Genomic DNA, 15498 nt, shown 5'->3' with positions numbered 1-15498 from the left:
ACCTGCCTAATATTGTGTAAGTCCCCATTTTCCCTGATTCATCAAGGCATTGACTCCACTAGACCTCTGTGTCATGGCCACCCCCACATTGGCACTCACTGCGGAAGTTATTCCACCCAGAATACTACTACCAAAGGAGAGGCCCTCGGCAGCAGTACCCCAGGAAGGAGGCCAGGTAGAGGTAGATAACATAGGAACGGAGTTGGATCAACAAGGTACCGGACAAGTGCAGGGCAGGATCCAGAAAAGGAACTCAGCAGGACAGGGGTTAAATGCCAAACGAATAGTCAGGATAGCCGGGTCGGTACACAATATCGGGAAGTCATACATGTTGATGTTTAAATCCAGCGCCAGACCTAACCCCGCCCCTTGGATCAACGTCACCGCTGCAGCTCCAGGCGACCACCAGCCTTAAAGTGCTAGGGCTACCTCATCATCCCCAGTCGGGCGCTGTCTTTGCCTCGTATTCTTTTAAAGATAGAAAGCAAATATGAACCAAGACATGAATATCAGAATAACTTTGAGGCTTGGTATTAAATAAATATGATGCTTTAGTGTTGGATGGCACACAAGCTCACTTATAAAGGTACAAGCGTATTTGATATACTGAAGCTGCCAATTCACTGAAAAACATATTTTATGCTAAAAAAAGCAACTTCGTGACACCCACATTTTTATGTTTGCTAATAAAGTGGCACTTTTCCTCTGCCAAAAATGTATACTATTCAGTGCTCACATTTTAGGTCCTCAAAAGGTTAAAGTTATTAATAGGGAAAGTTCCCTTGGTGCTCAAGTGGTTAGTACTATTAATGGCACTTTTGACTGTTCAAGTTCCAAAGACATCGGAAATGTGTAGATGATAGTGGCCAAAGGGCAGTGGAATCAGCAAATTCATGTTAAAATATGATCACTTCCAGTTGGTTTTTTAGGGGGGTTCAAGACAATGATATTTTGGAATTTTAGTATTCAATAAACCATATTTAAAATATTGCTATTGATGACTTAATAATAACATACTATTTATATTCATGATACATTTACAGAATAACAGTGAACAAGTAATACCAGTATCATAATGTTAACCAGGTACTAGTCAGAAGCAAACCAGTTTTGATTGAATTGTTTGAAAATTAATATTAGAATAGAAAAAGAATGCTAATAATTAGGAAGATATATATGTAACTATATTAGGAGGGAGGTTATACAGGAACCAGTGGTTTAAACATTAGCATTGCCTTATCCAAGCAGCTAGGGCAGGTGCCAGAGCTCATGGGGAGGGGTAATAATCCGGGTTACAGGAACATTTTAGACAATGTTTGTTCATTACAGACGTATCCATTAGTCAGCTTTCAATCCACGTTAACAAAAAAAAAAACTCATTATGTGTGAAGTTACTTATTTCAACACCACAAGGAAGGATATTCCATTCAGTATTCTGCAAGTTAACGCAACTCACTGTTTATCTTTATTGTACAAGGACAGTTGCAATGACTTATCACATTTAACAGGCATAACAAAACTGCCAAGAGAAGTTATATAAGCGATTCAGATTTACATTACTTCGGCAGAAATGCAAGGAATATTCTCAGCAGGTGAAAACATGCAGGTGTGTGGCTTCAAGCGATCCAAGTGTCATCCACTGCAAAAGATCTTCTTCTGCTCAGTGCTGTTGCTCTCTGGTACCTTTTTGGTGAAATTTATGTCATATCCATTTTCCTTCAAAGACATTGAAACCGAGGTGGATGATGACAGGAGTAAAAACTGCAAGAGTGAACTTTATTCACACCTCAGCCTCAGAGCTGATCAAGAAGGTGAGTTTAACTGTGCTGACATAATCAAAGGAGATCAAGATGCTATTGATAAAGGGAAAATATTTAATCTGGTTTCAAAGGCGAAAGCAGCACATTTTAGGGAAAGAAATTACTTGAACTTAACTGAAGACTGTAGCAAATTCAAGAATTTCCGAAAATATGTTTTATTTCCTACCAGTAGAGAGGAGGAAGATTTTCCCATTGCTTATTCCATGGTGGTCCATGATAAGATTGACATGTTTGAACGTCTCCTGAGAGCGATTTATGCACCTCAGAACATTTATTGTGTCCATGTGGATGATAAATCTCCAGATATCTTTAAGGAGGCAGTAAGAGCCATCACGAATTGCTTTGACAATGTGTTTGTCGCTTCTAAACTGGAGAAAGTGGTCTACGCATCATGGTCCAGGGTGCAAGCAGATCTGAACTGCATGGAAGATCTTCTGAATAGTAAAGTTAAGTGGAAATATCTCTTAAACACATGTGGGACTGACTTCCCATTAAAGACCAATGCTGAAATTGTAAAAACCCTCATGGTTTTAAATGGAAAAAACAGTATGGAATCTGAGGCACCGTCTACCTATAAACAGAGGCGCTGGCAGTTCCACCACAAAGTTGGAGACAGCATAGAGCTGACTGCCACCCGCAAGCCACCACCACCAATTGACACTCCAGTTTTTTCGGGAAATGCATACTTTGTGGCGTCCAGAGGATTTGTTAAATACGTATTAAAAGAACCAGAAGCCCAAAAACTGATTGAGTGGAGCAAGGACACTTATAGTCCTGATGAACATTTGTGGGCTACTCTAAATAGAATGCCAGATGTGCCAGGATCATCTCCTCATAGTAATAAGTATCAGCTATCTGATATGAACGCTGTGGCTAGAATGGTTAAGTGGGAATATGTTGAGGGAGACATCAGAAAAGGAGCTGCATACCCCAAATGCACAGGTATTCATAGGAGAGCAGTCTGTGTTTATGGCTCGGGGGATCTCAACTGGCTACTCAAGCAACATCATCTTCTAGCTAACAAATTTGATCCTGATGTAGATGATGTTGCTATTACTTGCCTTGAAGAATATCTAAGATACAAACAATTCACTAGAAAGAGTTGTGAGAGGAATTTATTGTGAGAATCATACTAACTTAACTTATTTTATACTATACTTTTAACTATATTATCATCTAAGATATGTAGTAGTTCAGGGAGGTTGTAACTGTGTTCTGCTCACCAAGGACAGAACAAGTCAAAAGATTAACTTCAATGGAGACAGAATGATTAAATGTGCACTGTAAGTCAAGATCGAAACCATCATGTTGTGCCAATATAATGTGAACAAATGTTTCTGAAATGTTTCTGAAATGTGCAGATCTACTGTCCCCAATGCAATCCAATGCCATTCCAGACAGCAACTATTTCATTTCAGATATTTTGTCTCCAGAAAGCCATGCAAGGTTAATAAGTTACATATTTTTATCAGAGTTCTCCAAGAACCACAGGTTATTATTGCATACTGCATTTGCTTGTCAGGTGCATCTTTTTATTTATATATACTAATACATTGCTTCGGTTCTCATTTGGAGCTAGACTTTTTTTAATAAAAATAAAGGATAAAATAATAATAACAATAAAATATATTGTGCATCCCTTAATTTATGAATTTATTTTCAGATACTCAAATCTTTGCTCTGTGTCATCACAGATAAATACTGCATAGTCATATCCAAGTGGTGTTGAATATATCATATATATCATGACATATCATATTGAATTTCAAAGCAACATTAGCACTGAAAATATTGTTTCACATGTGTGTAAGTACCTGCTAGATGTGAAGAAGGCATAGGTTTTGAAAGTTGCTTACGTTTGTTTATGACGCTGTTTGAATAAATGTATTAAACATGTTCAGAGACTTTATTGTTTTATTTCTTTCTCATACTGGCTACCTGTTTTCTTTAAAATAGCATCAAACTTTAGGGGTGCGGCTTATAATCAGACGCAGCCTATCTTTAAATAAATTTCATGATAAAAGAAAATATTTAACATAACAAAAAGTCATATACAGTTGCAGTTTAATCCATTTGAGACAAAGACACTTCTGCTGCGTACAATGGAAAAAAACAAAAGTAATCATTACAAAGTAAAATGTTTATTTTGCAAAAACATAACCCCATCTATATGGAAATAGTAGATAAACATCACCAGATACCGATAAGACATTGCTAATAAAAATGCCCACTATGGGATACAATTTTTCATATGCTATAATGAGCCCAGAATCTACTACAATGGCTCTTGAAATGGGACCACAGACAATATGACCCTCCCTTTGTTCCTGTGAAAACACAGTACTCTTCTTTAGGTACTTGATCCAGGATTTGTCTCGGTCTAGGCTTGCTGTTCTAACTCATGAGCCACAGATTTCTTTGAGATTGTATACTGGTTCTGCTTGCATATGTTGGCTCCAGGATGCTTAAAACATTTATACCCAGATCCAGTTATCTCATCAGCTACCTCATTAGCCCACTATTTCACCCTGCCTTTCTTCTCAACTCAATGGCAGATCATATAGGTTTCCCATGTGTCTTGTCTGATCACAATTATTGGTCCAGCCTTTAGCCTAACTCTGTATGTGGCAGATTTGCCCCAGGGAGAGATTGGTTAATGAGGTAAAATCCTACCTTATCTGTGCTACATACTAATCCTACGTTATCTGTGCTACATAACAATAGTGCCCATGTCCCAGTACACACCTGCATTATCTACCACCCAAGTACACCTTACTACAACTTACTTGTTTTTGCACCAGGGATTCTATTGTCAGATGCTGTAAACTCTTTTAATCTGCCCATTTTTCCTGATGTAAAGACCTTAATCAGTTTTAGATTCAGGATAGTCTTTGGCTTATCCCATTAAATTAATTTCAAAATAAAAATAGTAATACTTAATGTTAGAGAAGAGAAAACATAAGCTTGCCACCAGGGCCCTCTATACTTAATGTAGTCTGTCAATTCTAGTCTTGTCATTCTCTTGAATGTATGTATTGTAAGAAGCACTGCATACGTTGTTGGTGCTATATAAATAAATAATATTAATAATAATCAAGAACAATGTACTTGCTAGAGGTCACAAGACTAATCAAGCGAGAAGGTTCTGTGACTGTAATGCCTCTATTAGTAATAGATTGTTCCTATTCAGTGTATAAATAGCAAAGAGTGACACAAGTGTGACCCAATACTTTAGTTATTCCATCATAAAATATCAGCAGGGCTATGACACCAGATACAGGTGCTTCCACTAAAAGTTCCCAGCGCAGTCTAGAGAAAAAGCAGCGATCGTGCTTGTAGACAACCCAACCTTTTTGTTTGACAGCCAGGCTGGAGCCATCTCTGACTACCTTGGGGCCCTGTATGACAGGTCATTCTGTCACACTGCCATTATTAGCAACATTACAATAGAGGATTAAACAATAAAACCTTTTTCTGAGATGGGTTAAGGGGCCCCCTGGAATCTTAGGAAAGGGGAAATACGACTGCTGGCCTAGGCCACAGTTTAGGGTTAACAGCAGGCTCACTATTGGATAGGAGGGTGCAACAATGTTGCGGGCAACGGTTTAAGAGTTGAAAGCAAGGTTACTCCTACCTTTTCCTGCCTGGATCCCAAGGACAGTCACCAGTCATGAAAAAGTTGAAAACAAATCTGAGGGTCAGCTTGTTTAGAAACTTCTCAAGGATGGTTAGAGGTGCTAAAGAACTCAGGATGGACGAAGTGTGCTACAACTTCCTATTATGGAATCGATTATGTTTAATTATTATGTTTCATTGTTTCCTTGTAAGGTTGTCAGTAGACCTTCAATTTCTAAAGGGACTATACAGTCATCATGTGCACGGTAATGCATAAAATAGCAGGGAGTGCTTTCTCGCAGGTGACTGACTCCTTTCATCAAACACAGCTGAATAGCTTCAGCAGAAGTCCTTTTTTGGAGGGGGGGGCATGAAAAGAATGAATTCACAAAGTACCTTATATCATATGCACTCTTCCTTGGCGGGGCAGTATGGGACATTAGACCTTTAATGGCTTTTCGGGATTTAAGAATATCCCGAATATCTACAACTTGGCAATCACAAGATTAGTAAAAGCTGCTATATTTTCAAATCCACTAATAGCAGGGGATAAAAACTAAAATGCTATGAATTACCAGATCTTTCAATGCATCCTAGTGTTTAACCTGTTGAGGACTAGTGCTGTCTTTCATCAGATTTTTGGAAATACTTCATATGCCTGGTATTTTCATCTATTTTGGTAGTTAAATATGAAAGCCATGCATCATCCAATCTAGATTTTTTACTTTTTTCAAAAGTATATTATTATTAAATATTTTACTAGGGACATTTTAACATGTTTTTAGTCAATCATTGCAGTGATATTTAGTGTTCTCCATTTTTAACAGACATATTGCAACATTTCAGTAGATTTGTGAATTCAGATTTGCAGGAATTGCAAATTTATCATTTTCCCTACCTTGAACACGGGGCAATATAGCAGCGCTTGCTGTGATGTCCTCTCCCCACAGGCCCCTGTATTATGCCCCCTGGCCCTGTCATGGTCTCCCAAGCCTCTGTCAGGTCCACACCAGCCTCTGCATTGTCCACACCAGCCCCTAGCATGTCCCACCAGCCAGTCCCCATCAACTTCATATTTTATCTCCATCAGCACATATAAAACCCCTACTACCAACTGGCCTACCTATTTTCATTAGAGGGGCAGCGTTTCCTCGATGTCTGATGTAGTAACTACAGCAGATCTACAGCTAATGATCATTATCATGGTAGTCAACAGTCGCAGTTAGGCATACTGTCATTAGCATCAGTTGTGCATGTGTAATGTCCTTTTGCCAAATAGGATATTTTTTAACAAACCCTAGAACCATAATCTTACCAGAAAAATAGGTTTTATTTAATGCTCAAGAACAATGCATGGGTCACAGTTTGTATTACGTGAGCATATTACATCACAAATTTGAGTTATGCATTTTTCTGTCATCACCAAAATCCTTAGAATCGGAACAATAAAATTCCTAACTGAATTTCCGTTCTTGTGATGACTTGGGTGAGAAATCACCCCTAGGATTTCACTTCTTTCCTATCACATGCTTTGACCTGTTATTTGACTTGACCATTCAAGCAGACAGAACGCAAATTACTTAGCCACTCATACAGAATAGACTGTTGAAATGGATGTTAGTTATAGAGCAAACACCATGATACCGTACCCCATATGATGGTACGTAGAATGATATGAGAGGTTTAAGCACTAAAATGTAAGTTGCAAAAGCATTACAGCTAAATGGAAAAAAATCATTTTACAGTATCAACAATGTCAGGGTAATTAATGGAGCAAGAGGAGTTTTTTAATTACACCCTAATTGCCATGCAAATCACTCTACAGTGGATATACCCCCTGATCGTCAAATCAGCTGGTTCACACTTTCTGGTTACAACAGTGCAACACCTCCCCCGGGTTAGCCCCCCCATATTAAATTTTTTTACAAAAGATCATGGCATTTGTTAGATCATTGTTAGATCAGGTTTGATCAACTGTTTTTTTCGTTAGATCTACTCTAAAATAGGCAATATTAACAATCTTTTTCAGGGGGGGCTAACCCGTAGCCAGCCCCCCCTCAACAAAAATTTCAACAAAATGTTACTGATTATGATAGCTCTACGTTAGATCAGGTTTGATCAGACAACATTTTTGTTAGATCTAGTCTAATTACTGAGATATTGCATATTTAATGAGGGGGGGCTGGCCCCCCCTCAACTGAAATTTGGATTTTTTTTAATGGATCTTGGTAGATATTCGTTAGATCAGGTTAGATCAACTGTTTTTTTCGTTAGATCTACCACGCAGGAGGCGGTATTCACAATCCTATTTTGTGTGCGGGGGATGGGTACACATACGGTCTGGCCCCCCCTCAACTGAAATTTTGATTTTTTTTTAATGGATCTTGGTAGATATTCGTTAGATCAGGTTAGATCAACAGTTTTTTTCGTTAGATCTATCACACAGGAGGCGATATTCACAATCCTATTTTGTGTGCGGGGGATGGGTATACATACGGTCTGGCCCCCCCTCAACTGAAATTTGGATTTTTTTTAATGGATCTTGGTAGATATTCGTTAGATCAGGTTAGATCAACAGTTTTTTTCGTTAGATCTACCACGCAGGAGGCGGTATTCACAATCCTATTTTGTGTGCGGGGGATGGGTACACATACGGTCTGGCCCCCCCTCAACTGAAATTTGGATTTTTTTTAATGGATCTTGGTAGATATTCGTTAGATCAGGTTGGATCAACTGTTTTTTTCGTTAGATCTATCACACAGGAGGCGATATTCACAATCCTATTTTGTGTGCGGGGGATGGGTATACATAGGGGCTGGCCCCCCTCAACTGAAATTTGGATTTTTTTTAATGGATCTTGGTAGATATTCGTTAGATCAGGTTAGATCAACAGTTTTTTTCGTTAGATCTATCACACAGGAGGCGATATTCACAATCCTATTTTGTGTGTGGGGGATGGGTATACATAGGGGCTGGCCCCCCCTCAACTGAAATTTGGATTTTTTTTAATGGATCTTGGTAGATATTCGTTAGATCAGGTTAGATCAACAGTTTTTTTCGTTAGATCTACCACGCAGGAGGCGGTATTCACAATCCTATTTTGTGTGCGGGGGATGGGTACACATACGGTCTGGCCCCCCCTCAACTGAAATTTGGATTTTTTTTAATGGATCTTGGTAGATATTCGTTAGATCAGGTTAGATCAACAGTTTTTTTCGTTAGATCTACCACGCAGGAGGCGGTATTCACAATCCTATTTTGTGTGCGGGGGATGGGTACACATACGGTCTGGCCCCCCCTCAACTGAAATTTGGATTTTTTTTAATGGATCTTGGTAGATATTCGTTAGATCAGGTTAGATCAACTGTTTTTTTCGTTAGATCTATCACACAGGAGGCGATATTCACAATCCTATTTTGTGTGCGGGTAATGGGTATACATAGGGGCTGGCCCCCCCTCAACTGAAATTTGGATTTTTTTTAATGGATTTTGGTAGATATTCGTTAGATCCGGTTAGATCAACTGTTTTTTTTCGTTAGATCTACCACGCAGGAGGCGGTATTCACAATCCTATTTTATGTGCGGGGGGATGGGTATACATACGGGCTGGCCCCCCCTCAACTGAAATTTGGAAAAACAATTATGGATTTTGGTAGATATTCGTTAGATCTGGTTAGATCAACAGTTTGTTTCGGTTGGAGGGACAACCCATATGTATTCCCATCCCCCCGCACACTATATAGGATTGTCAATACCCCCTCTTGTGTGATAGATCTAACAAAAAAAACAGTTGATCTAACCGGATCTAATGAATATCTACCAAAATACATGAAAAAAATTCCAAATTTCAGTTGAGGGGGGGCCAGACCGTATGTGTACCCATCCCCCGCACACAAAATAGGATTGTGAATACCGCCTCCTGCGTGGTAGATCTAACGAAAAAAACTGTTGATCTAACCTGATCTAATGAATATCTACCAAGATCCATTAAAAAAAATCCAAATTTCAGTTGAGGGGGGGCCAGCCCCTATGTATACCCATCCCCCGCACACAAAATAGGATTGTGAATATCGCCTCCTGCGTGATAGATCTAACGAAAAAAACTGTTGATCTAACCTGATCTAACGAATATCTACCAAGATCCATTAAAAAAAATCCAAATTTCAGTTGAGGGGGGGCCAGACCGTATGTGTACCCATCCCCCGCACACAAAATAGGATTGTGAATACCGCCTCCTGCGTGGTAGATCTAACGAAAAAAACTGTTGATCTAACCTGATCTAACGAATATCTACCAAGATCCATTAAAAAAAATCCAAATTTCAGTTGAGGGGGGGCCAGCCCCTATGTATACCCATTACCCGCACACAAAATAGGATTGTGAATATCGCCTCCTGTGTGATAGATCTAACGAAAAAAACTGTTGATCTAACCTGATCTAACGAATATCTACCAAGATCCATTAAAAAAAATCCAAATTTCAGTTGAGGGGGGGCCAGACCGTATGTGTACCCATCCCCCGCACACAAAATAGGATTGTGAATACCGCCTCCTGCGTGGTAGATCTAACGAAAAAAACTGTTGATCTAACCTGATCTAACGAATATCTACCAAGATCCATTAAAAAAAATCCAAATTTCAGTTGAGGGGGGGCCAGCCCCTATGTATACCCATCCCCCGCACACAAAATAGGATTGTGAATATCGCCTCCTGTGTGATAGATCTAACGAAAAAAACTGTTGATCTAACCTGATCTAACGAATATCTACCAAGATCCATTAAAAAAAATCCAAATTTCAGTTGAGGGGGGGCCAGACCGTATGTGTACCCATCCCCCGCACACAAAATAGGATTGTGAATACCGCCTCCTGCGTGGTAGATCTAACGAAAAAAACTGTTGATCTAACCTGATCTAACGAATATCTACCAAGATCCATTAAAAAAAATCCAAATTTCAGTTGAGGGGGGGCCAGCCCCTATGTATACCCATTACCCGCACACAAAATAGGATTGTGAATATCGCCTCCTGTGTGATAGATCTAACGAAAAAAACTGTTGATCTAACCTGATCTAACGAATATCTACCAAGATCCATTAAAAAAAATCCAAATTTCAGTTGAGGGGGGGGCCAGCCCCTATGTATACCCATCCCCCGCACACAAAATAGGATTGTGAATATCGCCTCCTGTGTGATAGATCTAACGAAAAAAACAGTTGATCTAACCTGATCTAACGAATATCTACCAAGATCCATTAAAAAAAATCCAAATTTCAGTTGAGGGGGGGCCAGACCGTATGTGTACCCATCCCCCGCACACAAAATAAGATTGTGAATACCGCCTCCTGCGTGGTAGATCTAACGAAAAAAACTGTTGATCTAACCTGATCTAACGAATATCTACCAAGATCCATTAAAAAAAATCAAAATTTCAGTTGAGGGGGGGCCAGCCCCCCCTCATTAAATATGCAATATCTCAGTAATTAGACTAGATCTAACAAAAATTTTGTCTGATCAAACCTGATCTAACGTAGAGCTATCATAATCAGTAACATTTTGTTGAAATTTTTGTTGAGGGGGGGCTGGCTACGGGTTAGCCCCCCCTGAAAAAGATTGTTAATATTGCCTATTTTAGAGTAGATCTAACGAAAAAAACAGTTGATCAAACCTGATCTAACAATGATCTAACAAATGCCATGATCTTTTGTAAAAAAATTTAATATGGGGGGGCTAACCCGGGGGAGGTCAGTGCAACTAGGTTGAGATCCTGACCATTGCCATCATAACTACATAGTTGTATCATAAGTGTTGCAGATAGGCATATTGTCATTGGTAGCAGCTGTGCATTTACAATGTCCTTTTGCCGTATGGTTTATTGTTGAGTAAATACTAGAACATAAAAGCGTTTAGTGGGTTTTAGAAACTTTGGAGTTAATACTAGACTTGTGCATTCGTGCACGTACGAAGTTGTTTTCTTTTAACCAAAATTACCTGTTTAATGCATTTCTACAAATCTCTGATAATGAGGGCGATCCCAGACGAAACTGACAAAAACAAAAAAAGTGCTGAAATTTCATTAGGATTTGTCAATTTATTGCCGCTTGTAGCAGCCATTAGAAGCTGTTTTGGAGCCATTACAAGCCATTTTGGCGCTCGTTGATGAGGTAAAGTGGGAAGGACTGTGTGTAGGAGGGTATATATCAATGACTGATATGTAAGGGGGCTCATTGATGGTTATTGATGTTACGGCTGTGATTGATGGGTCCAACAACCTGTGATAGTTTTTCCTTATTTTGATGGTTATGGCTGTGATTGATGGGTCCAACGATCTGTGATAGTTTTTCCTTATTTTTTCACCCTGGCCAATCAGCATTTACAAGGGGAAGGGGCAAACATTAGATATATAAATGTCCTGATACCATTTTAACTGACTGATGAGAGTTGGAGTGTGGAGCAATCCTGCGGCGAGTCTCCCTGCTCTGCCACGGTGCGCGCTGCTTTACTGCTAAGCACCGGAAATGACGTCATATTCCGGCACTCAGCATTACGAGCCGGCACCGAAACCGAGCTAGAGGGCTCCTAGAGGAGAGAGAGGGGCGCCGAGCGGGCACTGACAACTTGGAAAGCGAAAACCACTGGGCGCCCCTCTCTCTCCTCTGCTTTAAAAAAAGAAAAGGAAAAAAAAAGGCGCTTGGGGCAAAGTGCTGCCTGGGTCAATTGTCCCACTCTGCTCCATGGTTGGGCCGGCCCTGTGTATATACATAAATACATATATTATTCTTCATTGATAAATAAATATTAGTGACAAAACCAGGAATGAGAATATATATCATATAAACATATATGTAGGTGAAAGGTGAATGCCGAAGGTGTTGGGGACCTCCTCATTTGTGAATGCCCCCACAAAATGTCATTCCCAAATCAAAAAATGGCCCGAATTTCGTTTGTGTCTTTGGCAATAAACTTTACAAGGTTTATGCTTAATAACAACATATACATCACAAATTACAATCTTTATAATGATTATATCGTCATTTGCACTTCAGGAGCATTTTACATCAGAAGTATGAGTTACGCATTTTTTCTGTCATCAGCTAAATCCATTTGAAGCAGAACAATGGAATTCCTGTCGTGCACCATGTACGTGACAGCCTATATGAGAAACCATCTGTAGGCTTTCACTTTTTCCGATTACATGATTTGACCTGCTATTTGACTTGACCATTCAAGCAGACACAAAGCAAATTACTTAGCCACCCATAGAGAATAGACCGTTGAAATGGACGCGCTAAGTGGTAAGAAGAACTAAGTGACCGATTCTGTTCTGTGAGTTTTTACATCCTACATACTGCAGGGCAGCACTTTATATGTGTTGGATGCCCCCCAGAAAAACTTGCATCTGAACAGTGAGCGCAGTGGCCGAACTACTGGGGTCGCAGGGGTCGCGACTGCGACCGGGCCCTGGAGTTCTGCCACTCAGGGGGGCCCAAGCAGGGCCGGACTGGCCAACCGGGAAATTTCCCGGTGGGCCCGCAGAATCGTGGGCCCGGCGGCCGGCGGAGCGGAATTGGAAGGAGCAGGCTGGGCAGGGGGACAATTGCCGAAATCCAATCTAAACGGCCACTGCGTGCCGATGCGGCCGGCCGGCACTACTTTAATTCTTTTTTTATTTTTTATTTAATATGGATTAAATAAAGCCGGATCGGCTTGCCATATTAAATTAAAAAAAAAGAAAGTATTAAAGTAGCGCCGGCCGCATCAGCACCCAGCGGCCGTGTGAGATGGCCGCCTAGTGATGGGAGCAGCATGAGGGGTGAAAGCTCCGCCCCCTCGCACGGACCTTTCACCCCTCACGCTGCTCCCATCACTATGCGGCCATCAGATTGCTGGAAATCTAATCTAAACGGCCGATGCATGCTGATGCCGCCGGCCGGAGCTACTTTAATACTTTATTTATTTATTTTTAATATGGCAAGCCAATCCGGCATATTAAATAAATAAAAAAAGAATTAAAGTAGTTCTGGCCGGCGGCATCAGCACGCATCGGCCATTTAGATTTACATTTCCAGCAATCTGATGGCCGCCTAGTGATGATGAGACTGAGAGCAGTGTGAGGGGTGAAAGCTCCGCCCCCTCGCATTCAGACTGCTGCAGCACCGGATGTCATGTCAGTGACATCCTGTCAGCAGAGAGAACAGTGTGCAGCTACCAGAGGACGGAGGACAAGATGAAAAAGCCCCAAAGTGGAAGAAGTAGAAGGTCAGTAAACTAATTTATTGTTTGAACAAACTGTATAATATTTTTTGTATTTTTTAAAAACAAAAACAATCAGTATGTGTGTGTATGTAAGTGTGTCCGCGGGGGACAAACAACATAATGCTTTTTTAAATGATTAAACAAAAAAAAAATCTCTGTGCCTGTATATGTCCCCTTTCAGCCCCCCATGTAATCTCTGTCCCCAATGAGCCCCTCCCAGTGTCACCCCTGTCCCCATTCAGCTCCCCAGTGTCACCTCTGTCCCCATTCAGCTCCCCAGTGTCACCTCTATCCCCATTCAGGAGGCAGAGTGCCCCATGATATGCCTTTTAACCCCCTTTATGCCACTCTGTCTCCAGAAATGCCTTTTAACCCCCTATATGCCAGAGTGGCGTATAGGGGTATAAGGCATTTCTGGAGGCAGAGGGGCATATAGGGGGTTAAAAGGCATATCAGAGGGCAGAGTGGCAAGCCTGGGGCAGATGTGCATAGCTGGGTGGGGCAGGTTGGCAAACAAAAACCAAAAATGTAGCCTGAGAAGGGGGGGAGAGGGGGTAGATGGTGTGAGAGGAGGGTAGATTGGGTTGGGGGGGGCCTTAACAGATTCTCGCACCGGGGCCCTGAGGCTTCTAGTTACGCCCCTGAGTGAGCTGTTTGCAATTATGTATCTCTTAAATCCAGATTGTGGTGACATAAAATATATGCCCATAGAAACATATGGGGTATTAATTCAGACTTACTTTTCAGAAGAATACCAGCAATATTTAGACTGAACCTTAGAACCGTACACATTACCTGAAAAACAAGTGCTTTTTTACACACTGCTCTTAAAACTATGACATTTTAGCCAGACTGGAACAATCTTAATAAAATACCTTCATTGACATAAACCTTGCTCACTACAACTGCCCTTAACAACACCACAAGTCATACTGACACACCCTTATTATAATCATTATACACAACGATGTATTTATTCCTAGGCCAACTAGGCCTAGGGTAGCAGTCCTTGTGCCAAATAACCAAGAGCAGATCTACCTATTAGGTGATCCACTAAGTGCTCCACTGCGCCCCTAGGCAGGTTGAGGAGATCAGAGATCTTCTTTGTAACCAGCCCATATACACAAGGGATCACTGTGCTTTACTGGCACAGCCTCCATAGTGAATTTATTCTGTGTCATGTGTCCTTAAAAGCTCTAGAAACTCACCAGGTTTCACCCAGGGTCTGCAAGCGAAACCCCGTTTCCCTGGGTCTCTGGGTCAGTCTACCTCTTGTCAAGGGTGCAAGAGTGGCATTTACCCATGGCCACTCTCCACCCAATTCCTCTTTCAGAAAATTATCAGCTATCTGGGGCTTGTTCTGCCCTTACATTTGACTATCCTTACCCGTCATGTAGCTAGCCACTCTCCCATAAGAGGAAGAGCTCCAGGTAGCCTGACCTGGGTAGTTCCCTGGTATGATCATATCCCAGCACTCAGCATAGAAGACAGTGGCCACTGAAATAAGTGGTGAGGGTCACTGATAAAAGACCATCCTAAAACATAAAATGCAGCTGCACAGTAGTAGTAGCACAATAAAAATTCCATGAAGTCTTTATGGTAGAGACTGTAAAACAAGATATTCACAGAAAGGCATCTAGCAAGGACAGGGTTGAATGTAGTTCCTTTAAAATTCAATACATCATGAGACAAATTACCACTTTTTTGGTGAATGTGGCCAAGACTGTTCATTGTTATGTAAATACACAGATACTGTAAGTGTCTCAAAACGACAAGTGGGTAAATCCAACAGAATTACAAGGGGAAAAAA

The 15498-nt window shown here is 40.8% G+C and overlaps 1 protein-coding gene across 1 annotated transcript; it reads left to right on the top strand.

Moving 5' to 3' along the window:
* The first annotated feature begins 1600 nt into the window (after positions 1-1600).
* LOC149297750 (beta-1,3-galactosyl-O-glycosyl-glycoprotein beta-1,6-N-acetylglucosaminyltransferase 3-like) lies at positions 1601-2944 on the top strand. Its single transcript, XM_089488203.1, has one exon. The coding sequence runs from the start codon at positions 1601-1603 to the stop codon at positions 2942-2944; it is 1344 nt and encodes a 447-aa protein (XP_089344329.1).
* The last annotated feature ends 12554 nt before the right edge of the window (positions 2945-15498 follow it).

The sequence above is a fragment of the Sceloporus occidentalis genome, unplaced genomic scaffold (genome assembly GCF_023333645.1).
Source record: "Sceloporus occidentalis isolate IW3139 unplaced genomic scaffold, rSceOcc1.0.p SCAF_37, whole genome shotgun sequence".
NCBI lineage: Eukaryota > Metazoa > Chordata > Lepidosauria > Squamata > Phrynosomatidae > Sceloporus > Sceloporus occidentalis.
The sequence above is the reverse complement of the archived record's forward strand: the minus strand, read 5'-3'. Positions and strand labels throughout refer to the sequence as shown.

Bases quoted from the DNA above. Each gene is read 5' to 3' on its own strand.
- LOC149297750 (XM_089488203.1), top strand. From the start codon at position 1,601: ATGCAGGTGTGTGGCTTCAAGCGATCCAAGTGTCATCCACTGCAAAAG.